General features: G+C 55.9%; 9 protein-coding genes across 9 annotated transcripts; 4 read left to right on the top strand and 5 right to left on the bottom strand.

Annotated features, from left to right (window-relative positions):
* The first annotated feature begins 1,060 nt into the window (after positions 1–1,060).
* On the top strand, positions 1,061–3,717 carry PUNSTDRAFT_106754 (uncharacterized protein). The gene is made up of 3 exons (XM_007386886.1): positions 1,061–1,269; positions 1,337–2,676; positions 2,739–3,717. The coding sequence occupies exons 1-3, from the start codon at positions 1,208–1,210 to the stop codon at positions 3,590–3,592; spliced, it is 2,256 nt and encodes a 751-aa protein (XP_007386948.1). The 5' UTR covers positions 1,061–1,207; the 3' UTR covers positions 3,593–3,717.
* Positions 3,718–4,096: 379 nt separating this feature from the next.
* PUNSTDRAFT_137252 (uncharacterized protein) lies at positions 4,097–5,514 on the bottom strand (the record flags this gene model as incomplete). Its single annotated transcript, XM_007386887.1, has 2 exons — positions 4,097–4,399; positions 4,456–5,514. 2 exons carry the CDS (start codon positions 5,512–5,514, stop codon positions 4,097–4,099), a joined length of 1,362 nt encoding a protein of 453 aa, XP_007386949.1.
* Positions 5,515–5,843: 329 nt separating this feature from the next.
* On the top strand, positions 5,844–6,926 carry PUNSTDRAFT_46619 (uncharacterized protein; the record flags this gene model as incomplete). The annotated part of the gene is made up of 3 exons (XM_007386888.1): positions 5,844–6,011; positions 6,053–6,379; positions 6,582–6,926. The coding sequence occupies 3 exons, from the start codon at positions 5,844–5,846 to the stop codon at positions 6,924–6,926; spliced, it is 840 nt and encodes a 279-aa protein (XP_007386950.1).
* Positions 6,927–7,690: 764 nt separating this feature from the next.
* PUNSTDRAFT_145693 (uncharacterized protein) lies at positions 7,691–9,660 on the bottom strand. The gene is made up of 3 exons (XM_007386889.1): positions 8,438–9,660; positions 8,108–8,383; positions 7,691–8,045 (listed from the first exon to the last, which is right to left on the bottom strand). The coding sequence occupies exons 1-3, from the start codon at positions 9,605–9,607 to the stop codon at positions 7,815–7,817; spliced, it is 1,677 nt and encodes a 558-aa protein (XP_007386951.1). The 5' UTR covers positions 9,608–9,660; the 3' UTR covers positions 7,691–7,814.
* A 512-nt stretch (positions 9,661–10,172) lies between these two features.
* Positions 10,173–12,722, top strand: PUNSTDRAFT_106757 (Six-hairpin glycosidase; the record flags this gene model as incomplete). The annotated part of the gene is made up of 7 exons (XM_007386890.1): positions 10,173–10,418; positions 10,476–10,956; positions 11,017–11,083; positions 11,134–11,294; positions 11,359–11,909; positions 11,975–12,111; positions 12,191–12,722. The coding sequence occupies 7 exons, from the start codon at positions 10,173–10,175 to the stop codon at positions 12,585–12,587; spliced, it is 2,040 nt and encodes a 679-aa protein (XP_007386952.1). The 3' UTR covers positions 12,588–12,722.
* Positions 12,723–13,174: 452 nt separating this feature from the next.
* Positions 13,175–15,407, top strand: PUNSTDRAFT_145695 (cysteine proteinase; the record flags this gene model as incomplete). Its single annotated transcript, XM_007386891.1, has 5 exons — positions 13,175–13,223; positions 13,283–13,323; positions 13,396–13,684; positions 13,729–14,026; positions 14,109–15,407. 5 exons carry the CDS (start codon positions 13,175–13,177, stop codon positions 14,977–14,979), a joined length of 1,548 nt encoding a protein of 515 aa, XP_007386953.1. The 3' UTR covers positions 14,980–15,407.
* Positions 15,408–15,417: 10 nt separating this feature from the next.
* On the bottom strand, positions 15,418–19,665 carry PUNSTDRAFT_122209 (PigN-domain-containing protein). The gene is made up of 21 exons (XM_007386892.1): positions 19,531–19,665; positions 19,395–19,470; positions 19,221–19,343; positions 19,116–19,166; positions 19,024–19,058; positions 18,950–18,967; positions 18,583–18,894; positions 18,384–18,528; positions 18,024–18,325; positions 17,937–17,967; positions 17,689–17,875; positions 17,281–17,635; positions 17,040–17,230; positions 16,876–16,975; positions 16,704–16,812; positions 16,297–16,651; positions 16,226–16,240; positions 16,102–16,171; positions 15,924–16,038; positions 15,811–15,849; positions 15,418–15,755 (listed from the first exon to the last, which is right to left on the bottom strand). The coding sequence occupies exons 1-21, from the start codon at positions 19,627–19,629 to the stop codon at positions 15,625–15,627; spliced, it is 2,859 nt and encodes a 952-aa protein (XP_007386954.1). The 5' UTR covers positions 19,630–19,665; the 3' UTR covers positions 15,418–15,624.
* A 477-nt stretch (positions 19,666–20,142) lies between these two features.
* PUNSTDRAFT_137258 (uncharacterized protein) lies at positions 20,143–22,178 on the bottom strand (the record flags this gene model as incomplete). The annotated part of the gene is made up of 18 exons (XM_007386893.1): positions 20,143–20,319; positions 20,370–20,423; positions 20,478–20,493; positions 20,548–20,567; positions 20,629–20,647; positions 20,699–20,813; positions 20,864–20,916; positions 20,974–21,004; positions 21,064–21,110; positions 21,168–21,377; positions 21,430–21,469; positions 21,518–21,557; positions 21,616–21,623; positions 21,752–21,813; positions 21,870–21,886; positions 21,944–21,991; positions 22,045–22,100; positions 22,151–22,178. 18 exons carry the CDS (start codon positions 22,176–22,178, stop codon positions 20,143–20,145), a joined length of 1,041 nt encoding a protein of 346 aa, XP_007386955.1.
* A 791-nt stretch (positions 22,179–22,969) lies between these two features.
* On the bottom strand, positions 22,970–26,173 carry PUNSTDRAFT_74177 (beta-glucosidase; the record flags this gene model as incomplete). The annotated part of the gene is made up of 16 exons (XM_007386894.1): positions 22,970–23,221; positions 23,289–23,355; positions 23,415–23,624; positions 23,680–23,861; positions 23,924–24,058; positions 24,117–24,166; positions 24,221–24,353; positions 24,411–24,443; positions 24,502–24,717; positions 24,782–24,903; positions 24,955–25,078; positions 25,146–25,246; positions 25,308–25,432; positions 25,485–25,718; positions 25,775–25,935; positions 25,982–26,173. The coding sequence occupies 16 exons, from the start codon at positions 26,171–26,173 to the stop codon at positions 22,970–22,972; spliced, it is 2,337 nt and encodes a 778-aa protein (XP_007386956.1).
* Positions 26,174–27,852: the final 1,679 nt, after the last annotated feature.

The raw sequence follows: 27,852 nt of genomic DNA on the forward strand, positions 1-27,852 counted from the left end.
TTCATGAGTAAGCGGAATAAAACTCCGGTGGCTGTGCAAGGCTGTGCAAGGCTGTGCAAGGCTGTGCAGGGCAGTGTCAATGATGCTGTACTGCTGCCACTGAAGGTCACGTGACTTTGGAAAAGGAAAGGTGGGAAAAGGAGAATGATAAGTCCATATTTAGAAATGAAAAATGCGAAAATAAATTGTCCTTCTCTTCTCATCACAGGGAGTCGACCCTTGATATGGTTCTGCCGGTTGCGGCACTATCGCCGGACTCGGTTCGTCGCGAGTCACTGCGAAGGACGCGTCGAGGTACATTATCCGTAGGAGCTACCATAGCGTAATTCCTGTATTGGATAAATGTAACTGTAGTACTTACGAAACGGACGACGTCCAATGATAGGATAGACCCGGGTGATCAATCCGAGTTGGAACCTAAATCAAAGGAAGTCAGCCTAGAGACGATTTGATTGTTTTACTCACAAGAAGTAAACGGTCAAAAATATGTGACGACGGGTAAGCTTTGTAAGCGAAGTGTAGTCACACGGTTAGAGTTCCTCAGAGTTCACACAATAGACCGGGGTAAGTCTCGTTGAGTGCGCAGGAGAAAGCTAGAGTACATGATCGTTTGTACTCTACTTATATACTACGGAGGCCCTACGTGTCAGTCATATTTTATAGGGCGTAATACGTGTCTTTCGGTGGGGGTTTTATCACGACTCGAGTGCACGTTCGTCAAGAGAGTCTCTGTCGGGGCGAAGGTCCGATGGTGGCGCTACATTCACGGGCCCGTGAGAAATGACGCCCGTTATGGTGTTCTGCTGGCAATCGCCATCTTCACTCTCAACCACGACGCTCGCGGACACCCCTCGTCTGCGACCCAGAGCTTCAGCGACTACCCTCGCCCTATTTTATGCATAAGAGCCCCACCGAATCTTCCCCACATCGCTCGAAGAACAAGAACGCTCACGTTGCCCACCGCAAACTCACCCAGCATGGACTCTCGTCGCCCCAAGCTGTCCAGTTCTCTATCCTCCTGGAGCTGCCACCGGAGTCCCTTACCCATGTCACCGCCCACCTCGAGCCGCCGGAGCTCTTGGCGCTCGCCAGGACCAACAGATACCTGCACGAACACGTAACGAAGGATAATACGTGGTACAGGGCCTTCCTCTACCAGTTCCTGGGGATATCGCCCGAGGATGCGCTCGACGAAGCAAGCACGTTGATGCTGCGACGATCCGAGAGCTCATGGAGGAAGGAGTTCATAACGCGTTATCGCACCACCAGGTAGGATCACCGTTCATCGCGCTTGCAATCGGCTTTCCGCAGACGTATTGATGTTTCACCCTTCCAGACGCTGGGCGTACTCCACCACACCGACCATCGCACACGTGCCGCACTACTCCCCGGTCGCGGGTATGCACCTCCTGAGCGAGAACGCGTTGCTCTCCGCCTCAATCCAGTACGGCGTCGTCTCGCGCTCGCTCCCTTTGAATGGCAAGATCCTGAAGGGCTTCCTCGACGCCTCTGGCACGCTCAACGGACTCGGGATCGGCAACCCCAACGCCGAGTTTTCTCCGAACGTCTCCGCCTGCGCGCTCACATCGGAGGGGAAGACGGCCAAGATCGCGTGGGGTTACCGCAATGGCGAGGTCGCCGTCACGACGGCTGCGAAGGCCGTCGACTCGGCTACGAGGGGTCCGGCATCGCTTGTACGCTGTCAGGTAGAGGACCAGCACGTGCGGCCGGTGAAGGAGATAATATGGGACGGCGCGGCGGTCGTGTCATCCGACGTACACGGCGTTGTCAAGCTGTGGGATGCTAAACGCGTCCGCTGCGTGTGGACGTCTCCGGAGCATACCCCGCTCGTGCCCGACCTTTGCTCGAAGTTGGTGTCGGACGTTGCGAAGGGTGTCATCGCCGTCGGGTTCAACAGTGGCCGCATCATCATATATACCGGTTTTGCCCCCAATATTCTGGACCCTGCGATTTCATCAAACGCTAGACCGGCCATCCGGCAGGCGAAGATTGATCCTCCTGTAGATCAGTTGTCCGGCTCTCCTGTCGATCCCGAAGGACGCCCCATCTCGTCGATGTTTATCGATCCCCGCGGGGAGACCGAAGTGTCTGTGCTATATTCCCGCGAAGACGACCCGAACGTTTATCGCCTGACCGTCAAGCCCGCGGACGGCTCTGACAAGAGGCTCACCCTCGGTGGTGGCGCATTTGGCCCCGTCAGGTCGTTCATACCGTGCTTTGGGACCAAAGCGAGCGAAGCGGACTTTGCCGTCGTCGGGTACGAGCTAGGCACGGTTAGCATCTACAGCTGGGGTTCTTCACGACGCCCCTCCGCCGATCTCGTCCAGGCCACCCGGACTTTCGAAGCATATGGCGAGGCAGTTACTGCGCTTGCGCGTAACTCCTCTGTCCTGTTGACTGGCTCCGAGCATGGGGTCGTCAAAGTGTGGGACTTACTCACCTTGGGCGCTCTTAGGGCCTTCCATTCTCCATCGGGCAGAGGCGAAATATTTGCTGTGAGCCAGATTATATTGGAGAACGAGATGTTCGTTGCCAGTGTAGGAAGCTGCGTGTTAGCTTGGAAGGCAGGCCCCGTGAGCAGAAGGAAAACAGGCCGGTGGAATATATCTGGAATGAAGAAGACGAAGTCAGGCGGCGCTATGGCGAAATGGCACCGTGAGTCCACATCTATCCAGATAGACATCTACTCGAGCTCATAAGTTATTGCCGCGTGCCAGAACAATACGAACTGAAGCGAGATATCGCCGATTCCCGTCGTGCTCTCGCCGAGGAGCAGTCAAAAAAGCGCGCCATATACGGCCGCGAGCGCGAGCAACGGAACACGCTCGACCATCTCGGTCTGAACGAGGTCGAAGCCGTGGAGTACGTGCTTATGCTCAGCCGCGACGAAGAAGAGCGCCGGCGCGTCGCGCGAGGGGGCTACGATGAAGGCGTTTTTGAGGGCGATTTCGACGAAGACGCCGTCACATCCGATCGCGACACCCCGAGCCCGATCTCGCCTTCCGAACGGCGGTTGTCCCAGTCCTCGACAGAGAACAAGTACGCGCGCGCGTCACCCCCTTCGTCCAGCACGAAGGTGCAGGTGTCGCCGCGGTTCCGGCCGGAGCCGATGGAGGCCGGGTTCAGCGGGAGCCCGTTGCCGTCTTCGCGTTCTTTGCCCGTTGGAGGAGGTGCCGGTGCGGTGTCCATGTCCCGGCTCCCTTCGATCGAGGACGGCGGGGAGTTTCCCCCCGTGATCGCCTCGTCGGTCTCGTCTGCGAGCGGGACGCCGAGCTCTAGCCTGGCAGGTGGGTTTTCCGGACCTGGCAGCCCAGCTGTGGCGCGCTCTGCGGGGCGCTCGGCGTGGAGCATGGGTTCGCCGTTCCAGCGGCCAGCCTCGGTAGCTGGGAGCCCGGAGTCTATGAGGGGACTTCCTGCGCGCGCGATCGACGGGGCATCGTCGTCTCAAGGAGCGGCGTCGTTCTTGTCCACCACGAAACCTGCTGCGGCCGACGAGGATGAGGACGAAGAGTTGAAATTCGTGCTGGAGCTTAGTCTTGCGGAGGCGAGGAGTCGCGGGGAGGTTGTGTGATCTGCCGCCGTCTTAGATTTGCATTGCCAATAAGTTTCGTGAAATATGACTCGTATGCGGTCTTACTAGATTCTTCATGTCATTATATAGTGCTGAACAATCCCGGGCTATGCTAGATCGGTTTTCTGACATTTGATCACGACGGGGATGCACCATATATTCATAATCCGCGTCCACACTCCACCTCTAAGCCCCCCTGATCGCTACAACGGGCAGCGCTCGAGCCGACTGACATACACATTTGGGAGCAATCGCTATCGACTTACGCCCAGTCATTATAATCATCGTAGCCATCAGAGTTGTCATAGTCATCCTGTTGGAATCTACCACGGCGTTGCGCTCCATAAAGGGTCCTTGCAACGCTCGGTGTCGACTGCCTAAAGTAGGTAGGCCTGTTCGGGTTCAAGAAGAGCTCCGCGCGGCACTCCTCATGTGCCCAAGCAGAATATTCACGGAGCTGCTCGCCAACAGATCGATTAATGCGTTTTCCCTCGCAGGGATGATTCATGCGAGGAAGTTACTTGCCTGAGCTTCTCTCCAAACCCGACCATCCTCTGCCGAGACGCGACGGAGTATCCGATCCTCAGCTATCCACGAAATTGGCTGTGGCTCCTCTGATCCTAGTATGTATAAATTGATGCGCTTGAGACCAGGTATGAGGCCGAGAAGCTTTTTCGCGTATGTCTCGGCGGGGATAGAGCTTGGATGGAGGGCGGCAGCTGCCGTGCCATCATTCACCATAGAGGAATCCACCCGCAGGTTGAGGCCGACAATTGGCAGTAAGTGTAAGAGGTACCCTATGTCCGTCTACCAATCATATGACCTCATGCATCTTTCGGATCGAGTGCCAGTAGGCCACTCACCATAGATCCCTTGCAGAGCCCGCTGAAGCTTAATGCATGTGTATTGGGTACGGCAGCAAGTGAGCCGAAGAGTATGACGTTCAGGGAAGAGACGCTACGCGTCACAAATTCAAGGGTCTTTCTTGCATACTCGATGTTGTGTTGAAACCAGCAGAACACCGATGGCCGTACGAGGAAGTCGATCGTCGTCGTCCCCAACTCGCCTACCATGATCAACTCCCGCACATCGAGAGTTTTGCGAATTCGCTCGACCCCGTCGCAATCTGTCCGTAGCGACAAGCCTAGACTCTGATCCTCGCTTGCATAGTCCATTGCTTCATTGTAAACGCGGGAATGCTCCACCCCGATATCCGGACCTTGATCCTCCTTCACGTAGATCATGTATCGCAATGCAGGGAATGTGGTGTTAATATGGGTCCACTGCACAGGTTGTGATTGGCCAGGAATGTACGTGGTGCGCAAATACCGAAGGCGGGGGAACGTCCCGGTGTACTGTAGAGATGAGAGATACGACTCCTCTAGCGCCAACGTCTCGAGGGATTGGGCAAAAAGGGAGATATCATCCAAGGTTCTAGGAGTGGGAGGCTGTAAAGTGTAAGGCACCCCGCCCGGCTTGCCTATTTGCAAGCTACGGAGGGGCTGACTCATGCACCTCAGCAGGCCCATGCCGTGGCTGCTGCGCGACATGGCAAAGTCAACAAGGTGGTGCATGTTGACAATGGCGCCTGCAAGGCGGGGTTCTCGCCCCAAACACTCGCCCTGATCAAAGAGCTGGAGTTTCGGCACCTGAGCGTACTTTCCCGCCAGCAGACCTAACATCTTTTCAGCGCAACGCATGAGGTACGACTTGTATTCCGGGCCATTTGAGGTCCAGTGGGTAGTACGAATAGCCTTGAGCGGGCTTTGGATATCGAAGAGGAGCCAGTGAATGGTCGGGTGGTGCATGCCCTCCGGTGTGGCGAGAAAATCAGCGAATGTTGTTATTTTGGATAGACCAACGAGGTTGCCGCGTTTGTAAAAGTACAGCTCGCAGATATTATTCAATACTCTGCATGTCATGGCGAGGTGACGCACGTCGAGTTGACGCAATCCATGGATGATATGAATGTGGACATCGACGTTGAGATCAAGAAATGAGATGGTAGGCGGATTGCTGTGATTCATAGCAGATCAACCACGTATATGTGGTTTGAGGACGGTTTACTGTTGAAGTCGCTGGTCGTTCGCCACGATGTGGTGTCTGTCGGAATGTTGATGTTGGTTTCCAACGCTGATCCTCTCGTTGATCCAAAGATAGCACCCGACAGGTTCGCACGGTCAGCAGACCTACTTACCGATGCAGACAATTCAAGTGTGGATTATCTACTTTCATAGGCGATACTCACCACATGTGGACGCTGATCGGGACGTACAACTACCACCTCTACTCAGGCGACGACGCCTGGCTCTCGACCATCTGGGCAAACTACACCAAAGCCGTAGCGTACGTCGAGAGCAAGGTCGACTCGTCTGAGCTGATGAACGTCACCGGTCTGCGCGATTGGGCCCGCTCGGCGGTGGGGACCACAACGCGGAGGGAAATGCGATACTCTACAAGGCCCTGACCAACTCGGCCGAGCTCGCCTCGTCTGTGCCCGTCCTCAACGCTTCGGAGCTGGGGGAGAAGTGGGCTGCGAACGCGACCGCGCTGAAGGCCGCGTTCAACGGCGCGTTTTGGGATGAGGGGCAGGGGATGTACGTGGATAATACGACGACGACGCTCGCGCCGCAGGACGCGAACTCGTTCGCTGTGCTGTTCAATGTGACGGACGGAGAGGAGAAGAAGGCGTTGGTGAGCGCCAGGCTGGAGAGGAATTGGAACGAGCTTGGTCCTGTGGCGCCTGAGCTGCCGGACACGATCAGCCCCTTCATCGGTGGTTTTGAGGTCCGTCTCTCCTCGCTCAGCGAGCCCTTGACGGAGTGACTAACCGAAGAATTGGCGCCACGTAGCTGCAAGCACACTTCGAGGCTGGCAATGACGCGCGCGCGATGGATCTGTTGCATCGGACGTGGGGCTACATGCTGTAAACGAATCTGAGCATGCAGTCGACTTTGCTCGAGGGTTTCACCGCGAACGGGTCTCTCAGGTTCGTGTGTGGTACCGCGCCCCATCTCGCGTGAGCGGGATGCCGAGCTCGAGCCTGGCAGGTGGATTTTCCGGACCTGGCAGCCCGGCTGTGGCGCGCTCTGCGGGGCGCTCGGCGTGGAGCATGGGTTCGCCGTTCCAGCGGCCAGCCTCGGTAGCTGGGAGCCCAGAGTCTATGAGGGGACTTCCTGCGCGCGCGATCGACGGGGCATCATCGTCGCAAGGAGGGATGTCGTTGTTGTTTACCACGAGACCTGCCGCGGCCAATGAGGACGAGGACGAAGAGTTGAAATTCGTGCTGGAGCTTAGTCTTGCGGAGTCGAGGAGTCGCCGGGAGGTTGTATGATCCGCCGCCGTCTCTTAAATCCGCTTTCAACCACCAGGTTTCTTGGTCTATGCTTTGTATGTCCTCTTACTAGTTTTCATGTCGTATCCTAGTTATGAATGATAATAGCTTATGCTCGATCGTCTTCTGGACGTTCTATTGTGACTGGGTGGTCTATGTATGTGTCCTGCTGAACCATACTCCGTCCCGAGTCCCCGACGTGACCGATAGGCGCTCATTGCACATCAGAGCGAGGAAAGCATCGATCCTCGCCTCGAACGTTATTGCACTCGATGAAGGCGAGCGTGTTGTCGAGCTTTGTTCCTCGTCTCGTCATCCTCGCCGTCAAGCGGTGTCGATCCCTTTGAGGAGGGTCGTCTATCCTCATTTTACGCGCTCTGATCATCGTGGACATCGTGATGCGGGTCAGATGCCGTGTACTTCCTTGAATACTCTGAGCATGATAACACGAATATCTGGTCGATATCTGGATCAATTTGTATCCGATGGGGCTGCTACAAGTGGCTTGGCATTCGCAGCCAAGAGACAAGAGGGTGCTATACAGTACGAGGGCTACTATGAGCGACGGGGAAGGGTCGCGCTGAAGCGTACTTGTTCGGGATCATATGCATATGGCGTATGGTGCCCTCGGCGTTGTCAGTCACTAACGGACATACGACTTACTCCGCATGAAATGCATTTGGGATACTAGGTCGCCTGCCAAGAGTGTTCTACTTCAAGTACAAGTCACGCTAAATATGGACGTCGCCCGCATATCCTCACAACATATCCTCACAATTTCTAGACTACGCGCCCCGAAGTCGGATCGTACAGTCACAATCGCCAGTACAGTTGTGCATACCAGTCCCCTTGTGGTCACGTACTATTTCTCCCACTGACATACCGCCTTTAAGAGTATTCGTCACGATAGCCATGAAGATATTCCCAGACGGCACGATCATCATCATCGTCTGCGCAGTACCTAATGCGGTACGGCGCTTCATAATCGTCATCGTCGTAGCTGGTAAAGTATGGCGATATGTGGAGATTCATTGCGTTGCCCTGTCTGGTCTTCTTTTTTGGATGTAGAAACAGCTCCACGAGCCACTCCTCTCTTGCCCAGGCAGAACATTCGCGAAGCTGCTGGTAAACACAATGATCAGCGCATTTTTACTCGAAGAGACGGTACAGAGATCACTAGCCTGAGATTCTCTCCACTGCTGGTTGGCCGCTCCCGAGACGCGAAGGAGCTTCCGCTTGACAACTTTCCACGAGATTGGTTGTTGTTCCGTTGATCCTAGGATGTATAGACTTATATATCTCAAGCGAGGTATCACGCTGGCAAGCTCCGTCGCGTATGCCTCTGCGGGGCCTGAGCTTGAGCGGTTGGCAGCAGACATGCCGTTCAGGACAGAGGAATGCAACCGCAGGTTAAGGCTCGCGATGGGCAATGCGCGCAGGAGGTGCTTCATGTCCGTCTACCGATCATCTGTTCATATCTGTTCTGGAGCGACTATAGGTACACAACTCACCACAGACCCTTTGCAGATCCCGTCGCATCTTGACATATGCGTGTCGGATATGGCGGCGAGTGAGCCAAAGAGTATGACCTTCAGGGAGGGAACACTGCGTGTCAGACCTTGAAGGGTCTTCCTCGCATCCTCGGGTTTATGCTGGAACCAGCGTAACACCGCCGGCCGTACGGAGAAGTTGAAGCCTTGCTTTGACTCGTCTACCACAATCAATTCCCCCGCATCAAGAGTTTCGCAGACGCGCTCGGCCCCTTCGCAGTCCGCCCGCAGCGACAAGCCTTGAAATTGATCATCATCCAGATAATCCATCGCCATGTTGTAAGCGCGAGAACGCTCCACCCCTGTGAATGGATATTTGTCCTCCTTCAGGTAGACGAAGTATCGCAATGCGGGGAATATGGCATTAACACGGGACCACTGCACGGGTCGTGACTGGTCAGGAGTGTACGTTGTGTGCAGATACCGGAGACGGGGAAATGACCCGGAGCCATGGAGATGTGAGAGATATGACTCCTCCAGCGCCAGTATCACGAGGGTTTGGGCGAAATGCGAGATATCGGCCAAGCTGTTAGCAGGGTGCGGGAGGGTGGGTGGTTGTATAGCAGAAGGCAGCCCGCCCGGCTTGCCGATTTGTAAGCTACGGAGGGGCTGCCTCATCCTTTTCAATAAGCGTGTGCCATGTCCGCTACGCGACATGCCAAACTCGACAAGATTGGTCATTTTGACGATGGCGTTTGCAATGCGGGGTTTGCGCTGCAAACACTCGCCCTGGTCGAAGAACTGGAGTTTCGACAACTGGGCATACGTCCCCGCCAGTAGAACCGACATATTTTTGGCGCAAAGAATGAGGTTCGAGTTGTACTTCGGATTATTCAGGGTCTTTGTAGCCCGCATAACGTTCAGTGAGACCTGAACATCGACGAGGAGCCAACCAATGGTCGGATAGCTCATACCCTCCGGTGTCTTGAGGAAGTAGGTCCATGCTATTGTCGCGGGGAAACCAGTTAGGCATACGCGCCTATAAGCGTAAAGTTCGCAAATATCGTGCAATGCTCTGCATGTCAAGGCTAGATGAAACAAGTCGAGGTGACGCAAGCAACAGACGATATAAATCATAACATCAACATTGAGATCAAACAGTGAGACTGTATGCAGATTGGGGCGATTCATAGCAGATCGCGTGGATATAGTTCGAAGATGGGTTGCTCTTGCTTGAAGTCGCTGGTTGTTGGCTCAGATGTGGTTGTCGGAACGTTGACGTTGGATGCAAGTGCCAGCGTGAGCGCTCTCAGGAGGAAAGGGCTCGGCCCGGGTTAGGGTTTCAAAACAAGTACCTTGCGATTTCTAATCTTTTTACAGTTGGTTCACAGAGGCGAACTCCAGCTCTGTCTCCGGCATTATGACACTCTGAGTCAGTACTACCATACATATCTTACCGTGTTTCTCTATAGGGCTCAGAGACGAAAAGAATGAAGGCCTGCGATGTCGCAACCTTGCATCCCACATGTTCGCACGGTCAGCAGACCTACCTACCCCGGGCCTTCTCGAAGTTGTCGGGCACATCAGCGAGCTCAGCAGACACCATGACCTCCACCCCGGCCCGCACCAGATGTTCCTCTCCGCCCCTCGTGATGTCCTCATCACCATCTCAGTCCCGCATTGCTTGGTCGAGGAATATGCATATAAAACAGCGACAGGAAGATGACCTCGACGCTCAACGCCAGTTTCATCAGACATGACGAGCTGGCTACGTACAGCTATCGCGCTGTCGGCGATATGCGCACCGGCGCTCTCGCTGGCGCCAAGCGGTGCTTGGGACAAGTTCAACTATGCTCCGGACTCGAAGACGGTGTACCCGACGGCTGTACATAGCTCGCACGGCGCTGTGAAGAACGCCAAGTCGCTCTTGAAGACGGGTAGGAGCGGCTCCTTAACTACACTCGGAAATGGTTCCTGGATTGCTCTGGACTTTGGCATTGAGGTGAGCACATTTTTTGTCCTCTTCCCTGGTTACGGTGCTGACGGCTCGTGCACGTAGGTCGGCGGGCTCATATCGCTGAATCTGCACGGCGTCTCGTCGCCTGTCTCGTTTGCGCTGTCGTTCACGGAATCGCCGACGTTCATTCGGCCCGACGCGTCAGACGACTCGACCTACCCCGACGCGAGCACGACGTACGACGGCATCGAGCCCGTCACCGTGTCCGAGTCGGGACTATGGACTCAGCCCGCACGCTGGCTCCGCGGCGGCTTCCGCTACCTCACCATCGCCTCTAACGCGACCGAGCTCACCGTGTCGAACGTGTCGTGCGCGATCTCGTTCATGCCGCACGTCGATGACCTGCGCGCGTACGCGGGCTACTTCTCGACCGAGGACACGTTCGCGGCGACGACCGCGCCGGGGAAGAAAAAGGTGGACGGCGACTTCTTGACGAAATTGTGGTATGCGGGGGCGTATACGGTACAGACGAACACCGTACCGGTAAACACAGGCCGGCAAATCCCCGTCGTAGCGTCGCCAGGTGTGCTTCATCATCTCTTTACAGTCCTATGTCGGGCTGCGCTCATGCGTATATATTCAGGTTGGGCGAACAATGCGACGCTGGGCGTGGCAGGTCCCATCATCGTCGACGGCGCGAAACGTGACCGGTAAGTACCACATACGACCTAATCGACACTCATCCTGAGGTTCCGCGTAGTGCCGTTTGGCCGGGAGATATGGGGATCGCCGTGCCGACGCAGTTCGTGTCGACGAACGATTTGCTCCCGACCAAGAATGCACTGTCGACCATGTTCGTCCACATCAACCCCGTCACCGGAGCTTTGCCCGAGTCCGGACCACCTCTCTCTCAGCTTGACAGTGAGTTTGTTTCCTTTCATCTTACCGACGCAGACAATTCAAGAGTGGATTACCTACTTCATAGGCGATACGTACCACATGTGGACGCTGATCGGGACGTACAACTACCACCTCTACTCAGGCGACGACGCCTGGCTCTCGACCATCTGGGCCAACTACACCAAGGCCGTGGCGTACGTCGAGAGCAAGGTCGACTCGTCTGGGCTGATGAACGTCACCGGTTTGCGCGACTGGGCCCGGCTAGGCGGTGGAGGCCACAACGCGGAGGGAAATGCGATACTCTACAAGGTCCTGACCAACTCGGCCGAGCTCGCCTCGTCTGTGCCCGTCCTCAACGCTTCGGAGCTGGGGGAGAAGTGGGCTGCGAACGCGACCGCGCTGAAGGCCGCGTTCAACGGCGCGTTTTGGGATGAGGGGCAGGGGATGTACGTGGATAATACGACGACGACGCTCGCGCCGCAGGACGCGAACTCGTTCGCTGTGCTGTTTAATGTGACGGACGAAGAGGAGAAGAAGGCGCTGGTGAGCGCCGGGTTGGAGAGGAATTGGAACGAGCTTGGTCCTGTGGCGCCTGAGCTGCCGGACACGATCAGCCCCTTCATCGGTGGTTTTGAGGTCCGTCTCTCCTCGCTCAGCGAGCCCTTGACGGAGTGACTAACCGAAGAACTGGCGCTACGTAGCTGCAAGCACACTTCGAGGCTGGCAACGACGCGCGCGCGATGGATCTGTTGCATCGGACGTGGGGCTACATGCTGTACACGAATCTGAGCGTGCAGTCGACTTTGCTCGAGGGTTTCACCGCGAACGGGTCTCTCAGGTTCGTGTGTGGTTCCGCGCCCCCATCTCGTTCCGGCTTCAGATCTCTGATCGCGTATCCGTCTATCTTTTGACTGCAGCTATCGATCCTACCGCGGGTACAATTACGATCCGGCGTATACCTCGCACGCGCACGGATGGTCGTCAGGGCCTACCTCCGCGCTCACGTTTTACGTCCTCGGCCTCACCGTGACCAAGCCGCAGGGGACGGCATGGGCCGTCGCGCCCCATCTGTCCGGGCTTAAGACCGCGCAGGGAGAGTACGAGACGCCGCTGGGGTGGTTCGGTGTGAAGTGGACGTGGAGCCGGAAGACGTTTGAGTTGAAGATCGAGACGCCGAAGGGTACTGCGGGCGAGGTGACGCTGCCGAAGGAGGTGAAGGGCGGGAAAGTGAGCGTGGATGGGGGTAAGGCGCGCAAAGTCGGTGGAAGCTTGGAGGTTGGGGGAGGAAAGCATGCGATCGTCGTGCGCGTCTAAAACTCGGACTTTCCCTCCCATGCCCAACGCGTGCAAGGAGATGCAAGATGGACTGGGATCGATAGATTGATACAAGGTGTAAGAATAATATCACCTGTGCCAGCTCCTTTGTTGTGATCTTTGATGCGGCTTCTGGAGATCTTTCCGCGACACCCGCGATAACCTTACCGAGCAAGCGATACAGCATTTTCTCCGCGTGATCAGGACATTATTATTCCCTGACACGTTTCGACCTCGTTTTCAGGGCTGTGCAAGCCGAATATAGGTTCCGCGTCTGCGAGAGCATCATGATTCATGATGACTTGTAGGGGAGATGGATGGTTATCCAGATGGAAGGATCTTGTACCCTTGTATATGTAAGGTCAATCGATGTAACGAAAACCCGAGCTTGAGCGGAATACAAACCGCAACAGGAGAAACGGGAATTTCAGACGGCGAGACCTCTTTTTCGCTGGATCGTGACCTAATTTGGCGAGAACCGGGATACGGCTCCCGTGGTTTTTAGCCTTTCGACTGCCTTATAGGGACTCTTTGTCCAACCACTCCCGCCGCCCCCGCAACGCCTCCACGCCCGCCGCTCCCCCCTCATGGGCTCCTCCAAGCGACACCAGAGGGGCGTAAAGCACCCCCAACCAAGTCAGTGCTCACATCTAACGCTACACTCGTCGGCATTGTATGCTGAACGACGTGTATAGCCTTAGTAACACGACAACGACAGACGAGATCAAAGGGTCGGGTGAGCACCCCCTTTGCCACATTTTCGCAAATGAAAGGATGGTTTGCTAACACGCACCTCTTGTGCGGCCAGGCGCTCGAGTCCGACCCGGCGCTGAACAACCAGCTGCTGACAGAGCAGCTGCGCGCGCTCGGGCTGTACGCCGCGCCGACGCTGGGCGACGGCAACTGCCTCTTCCGCGCGCTGTCCGACCAGCTGCACGGCACGCCCGCGCACCACGCCACGCTCCGGCGCGACGTCTGCGACTGGATCGAGCAGCACAAGGCGCGCTACGAGCCGTTCTGCGACGACGAGCGCGGGATCGACACCCACCTGAGCTGCATGCGCCAGCAGGGCAAGTCCCCCCTCGTCTCTCCACCTCGTACCTGCCGTGATTTTTACGCGGTTTTCGTCGCGTTTGAGCAGGGACGTACGGAGGCCACATGGAGCTCTCGGCGTTCGCGCATATGACCGGCCGGAACGTGAAAGTGGTCCAGCCCGGGCTCGTTTACGTCATCGAAGCTGCGCCCGATGCGGCCCCGCCTCCGCCAGCAGCGGACGATGAGGACGACGACGATGGCCTCGATCCCGACGAGTTGCCGACCTTGTCGCGGCGCGCCCGCCGACGGGCCGGAAAGGGCAAAGAAGCATCCGCCTTCCCCGCAACTGACGACGATCACGACGATGCCGACACCGGCCCGCCGCTAGGGCCTGTATACGTCGCGTGAGTAGTCACCCGACCGCAAGCCCGCGGCGGGATTTGCCCGTTGTGGTCGCGACGCGTGCTGAAACAACGGGAACCTTAGGTACCACGATTGGGAGCACTTTTCGTCCATCCGCAACCTGCGCGGGCCGCACACCGGCCCGCCCGAGGTGCGCGAGACGCCGGCCGCGGACGCCCCGTCGTCCTCCCCGGCTCGCAAGACGAAGCCTTATGCGAAGACGCGCTCGAGTGCCCGGCGCTCGGTACCCTCCTCCAAACCTACCTCAGCGGTATCGGCGCTCCAAGATCGGGGGACCCCCGCCCCAGGGACGCCGTCGCAGATCCCGCTGCCGTCTTCACGCTCGCCTTCCCCGGTCGATAACGACGGCACCCCGTCGTCCTCCATCTCCGCACGCCTCATTCACCGCCGCGCGCCGTCCCCCGCGCGCTCCTTCCGCTCGCCAAAGCGGACCTTCGATGAGTCGTCCTGTTCCTCGCGCGGCGACCCCTCGTCCGAGCTCTCGGAGGACCACCAGCACGCCGCCGCGAAGCGGACGCGTTCGCGGCGTGCATCGCCCTCTCGTCACGATGACGCGGACGACGACATGGTCGTCGACGCCGACACCCCCGAGCTTTCGCCTGGGACGTCCAACCTCTCCTCGCCGCTCACCTCCGAAGACGAGTCGGACGAGCCTCTACCGGCTCCTCCGCCGGAGCCCGTTAGGCACATGTCGAAGCGCGAGCGGAAGAAGCTCGGGCTGCCGAAGGCGCGCCCGGCGACCGTCGGCGGCAAGTCGAGCGCGGGCAAGATCGTGATCCCCGGCGGGCGGTACAAGGCCGCGGTGTCGCCCACGAAAGCCAAGAAGGCGCAAGAGGACCCGGCGATTGGTACCCCGGAGTCGGGTGAGGCGGAATGGGTGAAGAATGGCGTGGGGCGGATGGACGTCCGCGGGTTTCGCGAGCTCAAGATTTGATTAGCGGTCAACGAGCAGAGCACGTCCGCTGGCGAGCCGTGCTCAGTCCACACGAGAAGAGGCCTTTTGGCTTCCCCGCTCTCCCTTGTTTGATGATGATACGCACGACCTCTCACGACCTAACCTTCCATTCGATCCAAACAACAGCATCACGCACACACTCTGGATCCGCATCGCAGCATCTTGACCTTGTTTCCATTCACCCATCCTCATCCCGTTCGCACGCATACAAGGACAACATCGCATTCCCCCCGTGTCTCAATATCTCGCTTCCCCACGCCGTATCTATCGATATTTTTCTCTTCATCATCGCTCGCCGTTTCTCCCACCTCCGCATATCTCCAGCCCATCATCGTTCGCGGCGCATGGACCTTTTTATGCGCAATTGTTGCCCATCGTCGACGAAGTATTTGGTTTTTCCTTGGACCGTCCCCCAACATCGTTTTCCATTATCGTTTTCACAGTGGTACGTGGATTAGACACGACACAGTTGTAGTATGACCCCCCATTCCTACCCGTGTATTATGACATCAAGCAAATGCATCTCCTTATTATTATACGACAGTGTGAGAGCATGCGTGGAAGCGACGGAGCCTTGGGGCGAGATATCCTACTGTCGTCCATCAGTTGCAAGAGTGCGATGATTCATTCCGTTTTGGCCTTGCGAGGCTCTGACATCAGGTATTCTCCCAAGGCACATATGCCCGCCGACCAGACGAGCAGCAACGACGATATGCAGAAAAAGGTGATGGACTGCCCGATCTCCAGCCAGGAGCCTGCGCATTGCTTCGTTCAGCGTCGTGCCGTATAGTCACAGGCGCGAAAACGTACCGGTGTCCGTTACTCGGAAAAAGAACGTCATCGTCATCACTGCGAAAGGGGGGGAAACGAGAGGGCGTCAGTATGCGGGCGGAAGCTTGGATAACGATAGAGCGATTTCATACCGTCGGTGAGCGTGAGCGCCACCAGGAACAGCGAGAAGGGCGGGAGGCGGAGGCGCGCGTTCAACACCGCGAACGAGATCGCGAGGATCACGTATGGCGCGATGATCTTGTAGATCTTGATGAGGTAGTGCGCTGGGTAAGCGACTGACAAATCAATGGCAAGTTGGATGCAACACACCAGCAGAGAGGCCATAAGGAATGGGCTGAATATGGGCACCAATCGATATACGGGTGCTAGGTAAAAAGACCTGAAGCCCATATATCAGCGTCATTCGAGGATTTACATGCACTTGATCACTTACGAGATGGACGCGACGCTGCGAGGGACCGTCAGCATTGCCAATGAACGGGAAGAGGGAAGGGTGGTACCCACTTTCCGGTGCCGAAGAACGCGACCTGCACGAAGAACAGGAAGAACAAGGCTATCCGTACGTCATCCAGGCGCGGGTTGTATCGGCCAGAGGATGGCATCGCTATTTTCCCGTCCTGCGCATGTACCCGCGGATCGGAGGACCCCACTAACGCTGGGACAGGGGATCGGTCGCGAGCTGCTGATTCCACTTCGATCCATAGTGCGAGGGTGATGGAGAACACAACGTAGAACAGGCCTTCGACGCTGATCGAAAGGAGCACGAACAACGGGCCAAAAGCCAGGAAATACATCAGAATCTTCGAGTGCACGCCAGTTACGTTCTTCCCACTCAAGGTAGGAACAGCCGCAGCGATAGCTTGAGCTGTCGTCAGCGATTACCATCGAGGCGAATGCACGAGCAAGCTTACCCAACAGCGCCCATCCACTGACCTCGTTCAGGAGCGGAAGCCCGCGCTTTGCTTGCAGGTTGCGCACTGACGAAGCTGTCACGGCCATCGTTACGCCGATCAGCAGCATCTATGTATTTCGAAGGCCATCGCTAGGTCAGGACTGTAAGTAAATGCTGCGACGGATGCGCACCTGTGTTCCGAAGGGATGTATAGAGAAGTCTGGTCCACGCCGGCTCAGTATGTGGATGCCGCTGAAGCCCACCAGTAACATCGCCGCTCCACCCAGCGATCTGCGGGAAAGCACCAGTAAAGTGTTATCAACGTAGATGGACGATCAAGTCTAACCCGACCCACATTAAAATCACGCTCTCGTCCTTGTCGACACTAAGGAGCGGGAAAATGGAGGTAAGCAGGCAGCTACCCGCCCACGATAGGCCCAGCCAGACATTGCGGGACCACATCTCGCGTGGCCATGAAAGAGTCGGCCAGATGATGCCGATGATGACAAAGCCAGCACTCCAGATGGATCTGTGCGTATATGCAAGCTTCGTGCAGTCAGAGACAGCGGTAACTCGAATGGGTTGAGAAGGCCTACCACCATGCTTTGCAGGACGATCACTGCACCAGCGCCGAGAACAGCGAACTTGGAGATGAACCATGCAGACAACCACTCTTTCCGTGGCTGGTTCCAGCTCGGCAAGCCGGTTTTCACAGTTGAGCACAGTGCTTGGTGCCAAAAGTAGCATGGAAAGATAGTGTACACGTAGAACGTCCACGGTGAGTGCTGAGCGGCGAATAATAACCACGTTAACAGGAGCGCCGAAACAGCACCAGCCGTGATGAAGGGCGATGAACCGGAGGAATCCGAGGAGAGGATGAAGGATAAGCTAAATGCCATCCATCCGGTGTAGGCGAGGACTACGAGCGAGCGGATCAGGGTGCGATCGTATCTGCGGAACATGTCAATCTCGTAGCTAACATAATCGCCTCTGAAGTTGCGTACGTTTGTAGATAGCTTAAGCCGTCGAGTGCGTTATCGATGAGACGTTTAGAGGCTGCCAACGAGTCGCGCCATCGTTGTTCGCGGATGAGGCGTTCTATGTTTGCTACGTCTGCCGACCCTTGTTGCTCTTCATCGGCAGCAAGTGGCATGAATGGTTTATACAAGAGTGTGTGCTTCTTCTTGATGGCTGGGAGTGATCGAATCATCGGTTTCGGTCCATCTGTCCATGGGTACAGACAACGACGTACAATGTTTGACTCGGTACTGTTCCAGGATCACCTGAACATGTATATCCGGTCAGAACCATCTATAAGCAGGATAAATAGGTTGTGTACCTTAGCATTGACGAGTGCCAGCTCAGCCTTCCCTTTGTCGGCATCGTTAAGCTGCAGATAGCCACCTCCTGGCATATTCGGGTCGACATCAGGCAGCACTCCGACGCTGTTGACGGGCCAATCGATGCCCAGGACGGACGCCATGAGTGGGGCAATGTCGGCTTGAGAAACGTCGGTCCGCATTACGTGAGACAAGTTGAAGGGAGTCGAGTAATCGTCATGAGTCGAAGGAACCGTGTCTGGAAGCGGACCGCGGAAGCCAGGACCCCAGGCAACCAAGGGCGTGCGGGTGTTGTCTGGATCTGAAGCAAAAAAATCGTCAACAATGAAATTGCATGGAAAATGGGAATGCTTTGTTACCTCCATCACCATGATTTCCGATTCTGCTCATACCGTGGTCGGCCGTGAAGACGAATGCTGTCTCGTTGTCGCCATAGTATTCCGAGAAGAGCGACTCGGCGTCCCTGACTATGGCATCGACGAGTTGGATGTTGCGCACGTATTCCTGATGGATCCTCGTTAGTACTTGATGATACACGGCCACAACATCAGTAATCACCGGAGAATGTGGCCTGTATGCGTGTCCGGTCGTGTCTAAGCCAAGAAGATGCAGGAAGAACACGGTCTTCTCGCCTCTAACTTGCGCGTCCAACTTCGGATCGGTGGTTGCGTTCGCGAATAACGTGTGCAGCTGCTCTAAGACCCACGTGTCAAGCGACGTAGCGTCTTTAGTGAAGTCTTCTGCAGATTCGTCGTAACACCACGTGCGGATATGGGGAGTCGAGTCTGCATGCGTAAAGATCGGGAGGATGTCCGGGGAGCCGAAGGAGAACGTTGTTGAGGATCTGTTGAACACGGAGTCGAAGTCGACCTACAGAGATATCCTTGAGATACGATCATGGGTTCAGAAGTTAAATTGCGCGAACGGGATTAGACTTCCAGCCCTACAAGTAATGTCAGTCAAACTGATCGCTTTCGAGGCCAATAATGGGCCCTTAACCTTCGTGACTGCGGACACGTCTTCGTACATCCCGCCTGTATACAGTTGAAGAATGAGAATAGATCCTTCCCAAGTGAAACGAAATCACGCACCTATGAGCGCAACATGTCCAGGCCGACTCTCCGTAGGCACTCGCGTATGTGCTGTCCATAGAGTCTGTCAGACCGATCGGGCGAACGATGACGTCGCCTACTCACAAATCCCCCAGGCTCCTCTCGTCTCAATCACAGAGCGTAGATATGGCGCTACAATTTCCTGCGAGTTCCGTACAGAAGGGAATGGGTTAACGTTGAGAAGCAAGTCCGCTCGAAGGCCGTCGCCTGCGTGACTGCGATGAGTACCATCGTATGCACCTGAGTAGAGGCCCGTACCCACAACAAGCACAAGGCGTTTCGCTTCCCCTGAGCTTCTTGAGCCATACGCTTTCATTCCGTGGACCACTGGGCTCTGTGTAATATCCAGACCATTGATATAGGCGAGTGTCAGGTGGGGGATTCACAGACGCACAGTGAAGTAGCAGTCGAATACAGCGCCGATATAGATAAGGTGGAATACAAGACCAATAACCAGTAAAGTCGCCACAGAGCGCGAATCCGGCGCGCCCATGATGAATCGCTGCGTTCAGCAGCTTGAGCTTACTGCGGCGAGTCCGGGGAAGAGCAGCGTTGACCCTACTTTGCAGATCCTAACCCGAAACGAGGGTTATTACCACGTGGTCGTAGCCCAGCTGCGTCCAATGCTCTCGACAAAGGAGTATTTTTTCACATTTGCGATGATCCCTGCATCGCTCGCGCGCACTGGCGTAAATGAATGTGTTATTTATAACCTAGACGTTACGAGAGACTATGAGAGAGCAGTATGCGGAAGGTCCGCATGTTTATGGGACGAAAGCAACATGACAACAGGAAATCGAGGGAGCAAGGAGTGGCAGTTTTATAGTCGCGGAAGCGAATCATACACACAGTTGTAGAGTGGAAGGAGAGATCAGATAGGAGGTTGAATCGGAGACGCAAGGAATGGTTCGTTTAAGCCCCGTATGGAGGCGCAGTGTCTGATGGTGTTTCCGCTGCGTTGAGGCAGCAGGCAGGAGGGTGACGCAGGAGCTGGCACCTACGAGATCTAGACGTGCTCGACCGAAAGCGCTATTTCCTTCGACTCAAGCACACTAGGATCCGGACCGGCGCAGGTAATGGACAAGGTTGACTGGGTGCCGAAGCGCGTCTCCCTTTCAACGCCTGCAGACGACTTTCCGCGGGTTGGTCTTTGCCTCGAGCTTTCGCCAAGGGAAATTCCAAGCTGGGGGCAGACATTGAGTTCGGTGAATATTGGGGTACGCGCAGACTTACGTCCACCGCCTCGCATTGCTCCTCATGTCGATAGACCCCGCGATTGTTGCGGTACTGTGTTCCAGCTGATGTCAGCAGATCCCATAAGCATGGGCTTAGTCAACTGACCGAAAGGAAGTAGCACCTTGAACGTTAACTAGGTTAGCCACAGTCTGTGTGATGTAGACTAGAGCCTTACGTATATATACGGCCCATAGGCTGGTCGGGAGATATATATTAGCGACAAATTGTTTCCATTCGTAGAACAACGAATGCGTACGAGAGCGAAGACAAGGTAGCTGCCAATGCCGTTAGAAACGATCACAGCTCACTCATAGCGGTGGCCTCACATATTTGTCTCAGGCCATTTATTGAACGTAGCCAGCCACAAGGCGCCGCTAAGGGTTGTCAATATCGTGTACCTGATAACAGTCTGATGCAGCAACTGAAATGCTTTGTTTAGATCTAATGACGATTATTAGTCTCGATGTATTCCGGCTGATTCATTCGCTTACGGTCCGTGACGTTTGCGGTGCATCGCGATCTGAACTTGTACAAAATGACGACCCTGTCCGGAGGAAGAGCGTGAGGATCGCCTGCAGTATCACACACCGTAGTCACATACAGCATTACGATGTCGCACACCATGGCGATTACTGTTGGGAGCAACGACGACAGTGAGATTTTGAGTCCGGCGGGACGAACAATCACTGACCAAGCCAAGTGTCCACCAGCGGAATCAGACTGTGCAATGAGGAAACCCTAGCAGACGCACTGGTATGAGGCGCGCTATATACGTCCCACTTTGCAAACACGTACCTGCTGCTCAAGAGCATTTTTACCGCCACAGCAATGCCGACGCCGCCTTGCGCGAGGGACAAAACTAGCGGGGCTCTGATAGCCAGTAGAACGCCGGTGCTCGCATTGCGGTAGGCACGTTCAATTGGCCATTGAAGAGAGGCCTTCACAGAGCTGAGCGCATGAATTGTGAGAGCAACAATGGACCTCACGACGATAGGAACCGATGCACTTCGATGAGGAGTCAGTTATTGCGGAGTCCGCAAGAGCATGATTGCCTTACAGAACAGTAACAATTGGCGTGCACGAAGCTGGCCACGGGACTGTGAATGCTTTAGTCTATTTCTACGAACCAGCAATAACGGTCCAACCTCGCTCGTTCGAATTCAGATTACCTGAGTCGGAAAAGACCTGATAGGGCAGGAATATGAGAAATTTGTGAGTAGACGTGCTGCTGCACTTGACTCACATAATGCCCTGAATGAAACATGGTTAGTGCGATGAGGCAGACTCGGTGATGGTAGTCACACTCACATACTGTATTACGGGTGAACCACATTGTTACTGGTCAAAACCTCTGCATGTAAATCACGATCGGTACTCACGCAGAGCCACGCCGCAAGCAACCGAAAAGGTGCCAACCATAATATGCCAAACCACAAGGGCACTGGACGTTTATGTCAGTCAGCGTGCGATAAATGCTGATGATTTCTGAATTCCTACCACATCGGCCAGGGTTCCTGAGAATCATTCATGTTAGAGCGGACGACACCATAGCACGTGTGGCTGCGCCTCACCGGATGGTTGACGCCTCGCCTGTACAAGCGAGAGTACCATATAGAAGCCTGGCCCGAAGCCTGAGTGCAGTAGACGGCGTCTAGCGGGTGAAAACACTGACCTGCGTGAGGTTAATGCCGTACATGACGGCGTTCGCCAATGTGGCGATCAAGGCCGCTGCAGGTAATTCAGATTTGCCTAGCAAAGGGATACAATAAGGAACTCACGGCCTATGAGCAACAATATTTGACCCATGTGTGGCCCAGTATTTTGGAGGGTCGAAAGGACAGGAGCGGAGGGAGAGTAATGGACGCCACCCAGCGTCGTTCAACCTTACATATGGCTACCTGGCCCAGCTCCCGGACCTCGCTCTCCTCAATCGGAACCCAATCACACTGTTCTCTCACGTCGAGGACAAGGAATCGATGTGGAGATTACCGGTAGCGAGACGAAGAAGTGGGAAGCCCCAGCTTCCTCTTGTTGTAGGTGCCAGTGACACCACGGCCTGGCCGGGCCCTTATATTTCTGATGCCGATCAGGGATTCTCCTCGCAACTTACTCAAACGAACCTATAGCCATACCCGCCTTCCTGGAGCCCCTGGCTGAATCGTCCTTGAGACGACGTGCTGAAGTACCAGGATACAGGGTATAGAGGACCCGAAAGCCATCTTTAGCGCCTGTTGAGCTGCCTAAGCAATACGACGAAAATCGGCAAGTGGGAGGCTTACAAGTTCTCAAGAATGCCGCCCCGCCGTAAGCGAGCATCACTCGTGTCGAAGCTTCCAGCCTCGAGCTGCGCCCTCTCACGGTCGACCGTCGCTGCCATACCTTGACGAATACAAGGGGTATCGGGCGATCCCATATGAAATTGGAGGACAGATCGCGTCCTAACATGACTAAAAACGAGACTATAGCCTAGATCTATATCGTCCGTGCGTCAATTTGTCCAAATTTTCGGAGGAGAAGGGTCCATGAGCCCAAAAAGGTCCAGCGAGCGATCGGGGTTCCAGTGTGCCTTCCACCGACGGCACTCCACCTACCAGCCATCAGTCGTCGTCTGCCTCGATAACGCCGGTCAGCCGCCCGTCCCGGCTGCTTGCGCCAACCGTCACCCCGATGTCGCCCTTCGGGCGCTGCCATGCCTGCATGGGGACGTCCCACACAGACAGGTCGTACCGAGAGAGGTTCACGGTGACGCGTTTGCTCTCGCCTGGACGAAGCACCACATCGGTAAAACCCTTCAGCACGGCCGGCGGCTCGCCACTGTCCGACGGGAAGTGCAAGTAGACCTGTGGGATCTGAGAATACGGATTTAGGTTAGCGTAATCGAAGACCTAGACGATGCGGCCACGCGGGGTGGCTTACTTCGCCACCGAACCTCTCGCCGACATTACGGACGTCGAAGTTGACGCTGTACGCTGGGCGATGGAGCCTTCCACGGTCATCGTCAGCGACAGCTCTACTATCCAAGCCTACAAGCCCAAGACCTACCATAGGGACACCGAAGACCCATAACCGCTCGGAGACGGCTTGTCTCCCTCCCAGGATTCCTCGAGCCCGTGCAACTCCGGCACATCCTCGTCCTCAATCTTGAAGATGGTTAGGTTATCGTACTCAAATTGCGTGTAGCTCAAGCCGAAGCCGAACTCGAATCGCGGTGTTCGTCCTAAGGCGTCGAACGCGCGGTAGTCTACCAGAAGACTACGGTGGCTCTTGGTCGGTATGCGCCACATCGTCAAGGAAGACGTGGACGTACCCTTCGTTATATGTAATGCTGAGGATGTCCTCCGAACCGCCACCGAGGACGAGCGAGGCGGGATAGTCGGACGCGTTCTTGGCGATGGTATACGGTAGCCTGCCGGACGGGTTGACGTCGCCGTACAGGACGTCGACGAGACTGTTGCCAGCTTCCTGGCCGGGGATGCCAGCCCATATTAACTATAGGCAAGTCTTACTTAGCCTCTGCGTGAACATGAAGCCTAGGCTAACGACCAACGTACAGCCGTCACGTTCGGATGATCGATCCACGGCTCGACAATCAGCGGTCCTACGCTGTGTGCGACGACCACGGTATTGTTGTTCTGTGCGGCGACGGCAAGGATCAGCTCGTCGCCGTTGTGCCAGGCTGTAAGGTTCTTCCTACAGTCGATTGGAGTGTCAGTGAGAGCTCATTGATACTAACAAAGGTACGACGAACCGATCTCCCTCGTTGCCGTCAACGGTGATATAGTCCTCCCCACTATCTAGTTGCGCAATCTCAGGCTCGATACGAGATCGAAGTGCAAAGGCATGCATACCAGCATTTATAAACACAAGGGCGACATCGCGACCTATAGCAGCCGTCGCAGCGCCCACCAGGTCGTAATCGTTCAAGAACCAGGTGAATATAGCACGGTCATGACGGGCGCGGGCTTGGAGTGACTCCAACGGCTACACATAATCGAACATGAACACCCAAACACAAGGAAGAAGTGGGGCGGTACCCACCGACACGAGATACGGGAACTCGCATGTACCAGACTGAAGTATGCATCGTTGTGAGCCGACTTATCCAGCATTAGAAGACTCCGCAACGTACGCCCCAACCCATGGCCAACACGCCATCTACACCACCACGATCCGCAAATTCGTTCGGGCCGTTCCGCTGCGGTCCTGCGTCAGAGCCGATGACCGCGACGCTCCGAGGTTTCTTCAACGGCAACGTCTCGTTCGCGTTCTTGAGCAGGACCGTGCTCGCTGCCCCGATGGCACGTACAACGTCCATGTGGTCCTCCTGCGCGTTGACGTGTTCATTCTATCGCCAACGGTCACGACATCAACGAGGATATACCAATGAAGTTTAAGAAAAGGCGGCGCACGGTCAGCGGATCTTGGAGGTTCCAGGCATTAAAATTGACGTCAGGATATCCCTCGTCTTGTTCAAGGAGGTACCATGCCGCGAGTATGCGAGTGGCCATGTCGTCGACTTTCGCTTCTGGGACTAAGCGAGCGTCAGCATTCGCCGACTCCCACTATATCCGACAACACGTACTCGTCCCGTTCTGAACGTACGCGGTCATGTTGCCGCCGAAGAAACTGTCTCCGGATCCGAACGTGACGTCGCCAGGCATGGTCATGTCCAATCCCATCATGGAGTCAAGGGTTGCGTGTGTAGCCTGAACGGAGAAGAGGACGACCTGTCAGTTCCTCGAGACAGGAGAGGAAGGCCAGCGCCGGACGAACCTGCCAGTCGCTCTGGACGTAGCCGCGGAATCCAAGCTCATCCTTGAGGATGCCATTGAGCGTTTTGTCGTTGCTGCAAGCGTACGTCCCATTGATGAGATCTGTCGAGGCAATATGGTCTGATGCTGTGACTGCAGCAAAGATAACAAGAGGACCACGCACTGTAGCTGCACATGACACTCGCAACGCCGGCCATCACGCTCCTCAAGAAGGGATGCACGTAAATCTCATGCTCCGTCCGGTCGTCGACGTTCGAACTGCTCATCGTTCTCGCGTGCTCTTGCTCGCTAGACAATGAAGTGAGTACATCGTCTTCATCCGCCTGAAACGACGACTTACTTGTTGATATAGTGCTTCGCGACAGCCTGTACACCAACACTCTGCATTCCCAAGATCGTCTCGTACGCAGCTTCACCCGCGAGGAACGGGTCCGCGCCGAAGCCCTCCCACACCCGCCCGCCTTGCGGGACACGCATGATGTTCATCATTGGACCCAAAGCCGCATGCACCCCCTTCGCCCGGAACTCAGAGCCCATTGCGGATCCGCGGAGACGCATGAGCGTTCGGTTCCACCTGGACAAAGCTGCGTCAAGTCAAGTCCGATTGACCTCAAAAGACGAAAGACGTACGTCGCGGCGGTATTAAGGCCCGATGGGAACGCGGTCACGTAGTCCGCGAAGCGTACGCCGAGCGGGGAGTCTTCGAGGCATAGACCGGGGAAGGACCCGACCGGGGGTATATGGCCAACGCATCGCCCTTTCATCCACCCCACTCCCGTCGTCACGTTTACCTGCGGTGTCGTCAGTCACTGTGCACATCCGATATCGGGCACGCACCTTCTCCTCCAACGTCAGGTTCGCGATGAACGCCTGCGCCTTCTCCCACGCTGCATTCCACGCCTCGGTGAAGTCCGGCACGAGCCATGGCCCGTTCAGCGGATCTTGTACGGGCAGCGGATTGGCAGGTGTGACTGGGATGAATTCGGAGTCGGGTGTGGCAGGCGTCGGCGACGGATACGGCAAGAACATGTACGTCGTCGCAGGCGGCCATAGCGGCGTATCGATCGATGACAGGGTCGGAGGGACGGTACTCAGCGTCGAAGTCGAAGTCGTCGTTGAACTCGCGTCCACCGCTGTCGTTGTCGCTCCCGTCGGCAGTTCATTCTGTGCCAAAGCACGGGCGACTAGGCATGTTCCGATGCCCAGAGGGCGTAGAAAACGTGCATGTCGCATGTCGTGTCGTTCTGGCGCGATGAGTTACGCCCTGCTGCAGTCGACGTCGTCAAGAGGCAAGAAACGAGGATCGTGAAGGCAGAGGTTATGGACGCGGTCGAGCGGCATCGTACCCGGCAAGCTGGAGTCCATGACGGAGCTCGGCGAAGCGGGCATTACGTGAGAGATACGGTGGTGTGTTTCTCCTTCATGGAGATCCGCAGCCTGCGAATAAATGCCCGAACGCGCTGCGAGCGCGTTCGGGCATTTATTCGTGGAATTGCGTGTCCTTATCGGTGGGGTACATGCCTGGTACGCCTGGTACGCCTTCAAGACCCAGAATATGATGAGGATACAGCTGATGAGTAGGTGCGGACGATGAGCGGATTTGCCAAGCATTCGGCCACGAGGTGCTACAAATGCTACGACGATATCGGGCGTGCGACGAACAACGGTGTAATTACTCAGCATAATCCTTGGATTCGATCCACTATGAGTAGCGACGATACATCCGCCATCGCACTCCTCGATATCAGCATCGATGTATTTACTCACATCATCGACCAACCACGCCAACCCCGACCTTCGTCACCTCGCCATGACATGCAGAGCGATCTACCACACGTGTAAACCACACTTCTACAAGCGGGTGAAGCTCACTTCTCTTGGGAGGTCAATCGCTTTTGCATACTTTCTCAGAACACAGGAGGGCGCCCTGCGTCACCCGACCATCCGCTGATTGTTCTTTGACGTTCAGGTCGAAATCGACACCTACCGAAACACTGGGACCTTGTGAAATCCCGGCTACAGGTCTGATCTCCACATCCCTCCTCGGCAGATGGTCTTCGTGTTGGAGATGGCATATGCCCTGAACCACCTCGAGTTCTTCGACCAGGGCGAATGCCTTGCCCGCGAACCCCGCCTGGCGGTGCCATCGTTGCCCTGCGCCATCTCACCGAATTCGCGACGTCGCGCAGCAAACATGGCATGCGTCTTCTCAAGCGGATGTCCCAACCCCTTCGTAGCCTATACATCGGCAAGCCAGCCGGGGAGCTCTTTTGCTCTTCGACCTCCCCCGCTTCCGCATCCGTCCAATAGTTTGAGCCGATCTGTCGCATTTCGCCAGCTCTCTCGAGACAGTGGAGATGGAGGAGTCGTATCTGTCGCACCTCCAGGATGCTGCGACGTTTCCCCCGTCTGAGATACCTGGACATAAAGCACATCGGCATTAGATCGCGGCTCGTGGACTGGGCGCGCCTTCGCGCCACGTTTCCCGCACTGCGCTTTCTCAATTACGTCCCAGAGACTCGGGAGACATTATTCGGGATGGAGCGCTCTCGCGCATACAATATCGCGACGGAATCTGTGGGTGAGGATGTGGATGCGGCTTCCTGTCTGTTTGTGCGCGAACCGATTACAGGGGCAGCACACGTATCCGAGGGATTGATCATATAAGAGAATTGATTATCGTAAAAAAGGCCTGGAAGGTAGCATCC

This window comes from Punctularia strigosozonata (assembly GCF_000264995.1).
Source record: "Punctularia strigosozonata HHB-11173 SS5 unplaced genomic scaffold PUNSTscaffold_12, whole genome shotgun sequence".
Classification (NCBI taxonomy): domain Eukaryota; kingdom Fungi; phylum Basidiomycota; class Agaricomycetes; order Corticiales; family Punctulariaceae; genus Punctularia; species Punctularia strigosozonata.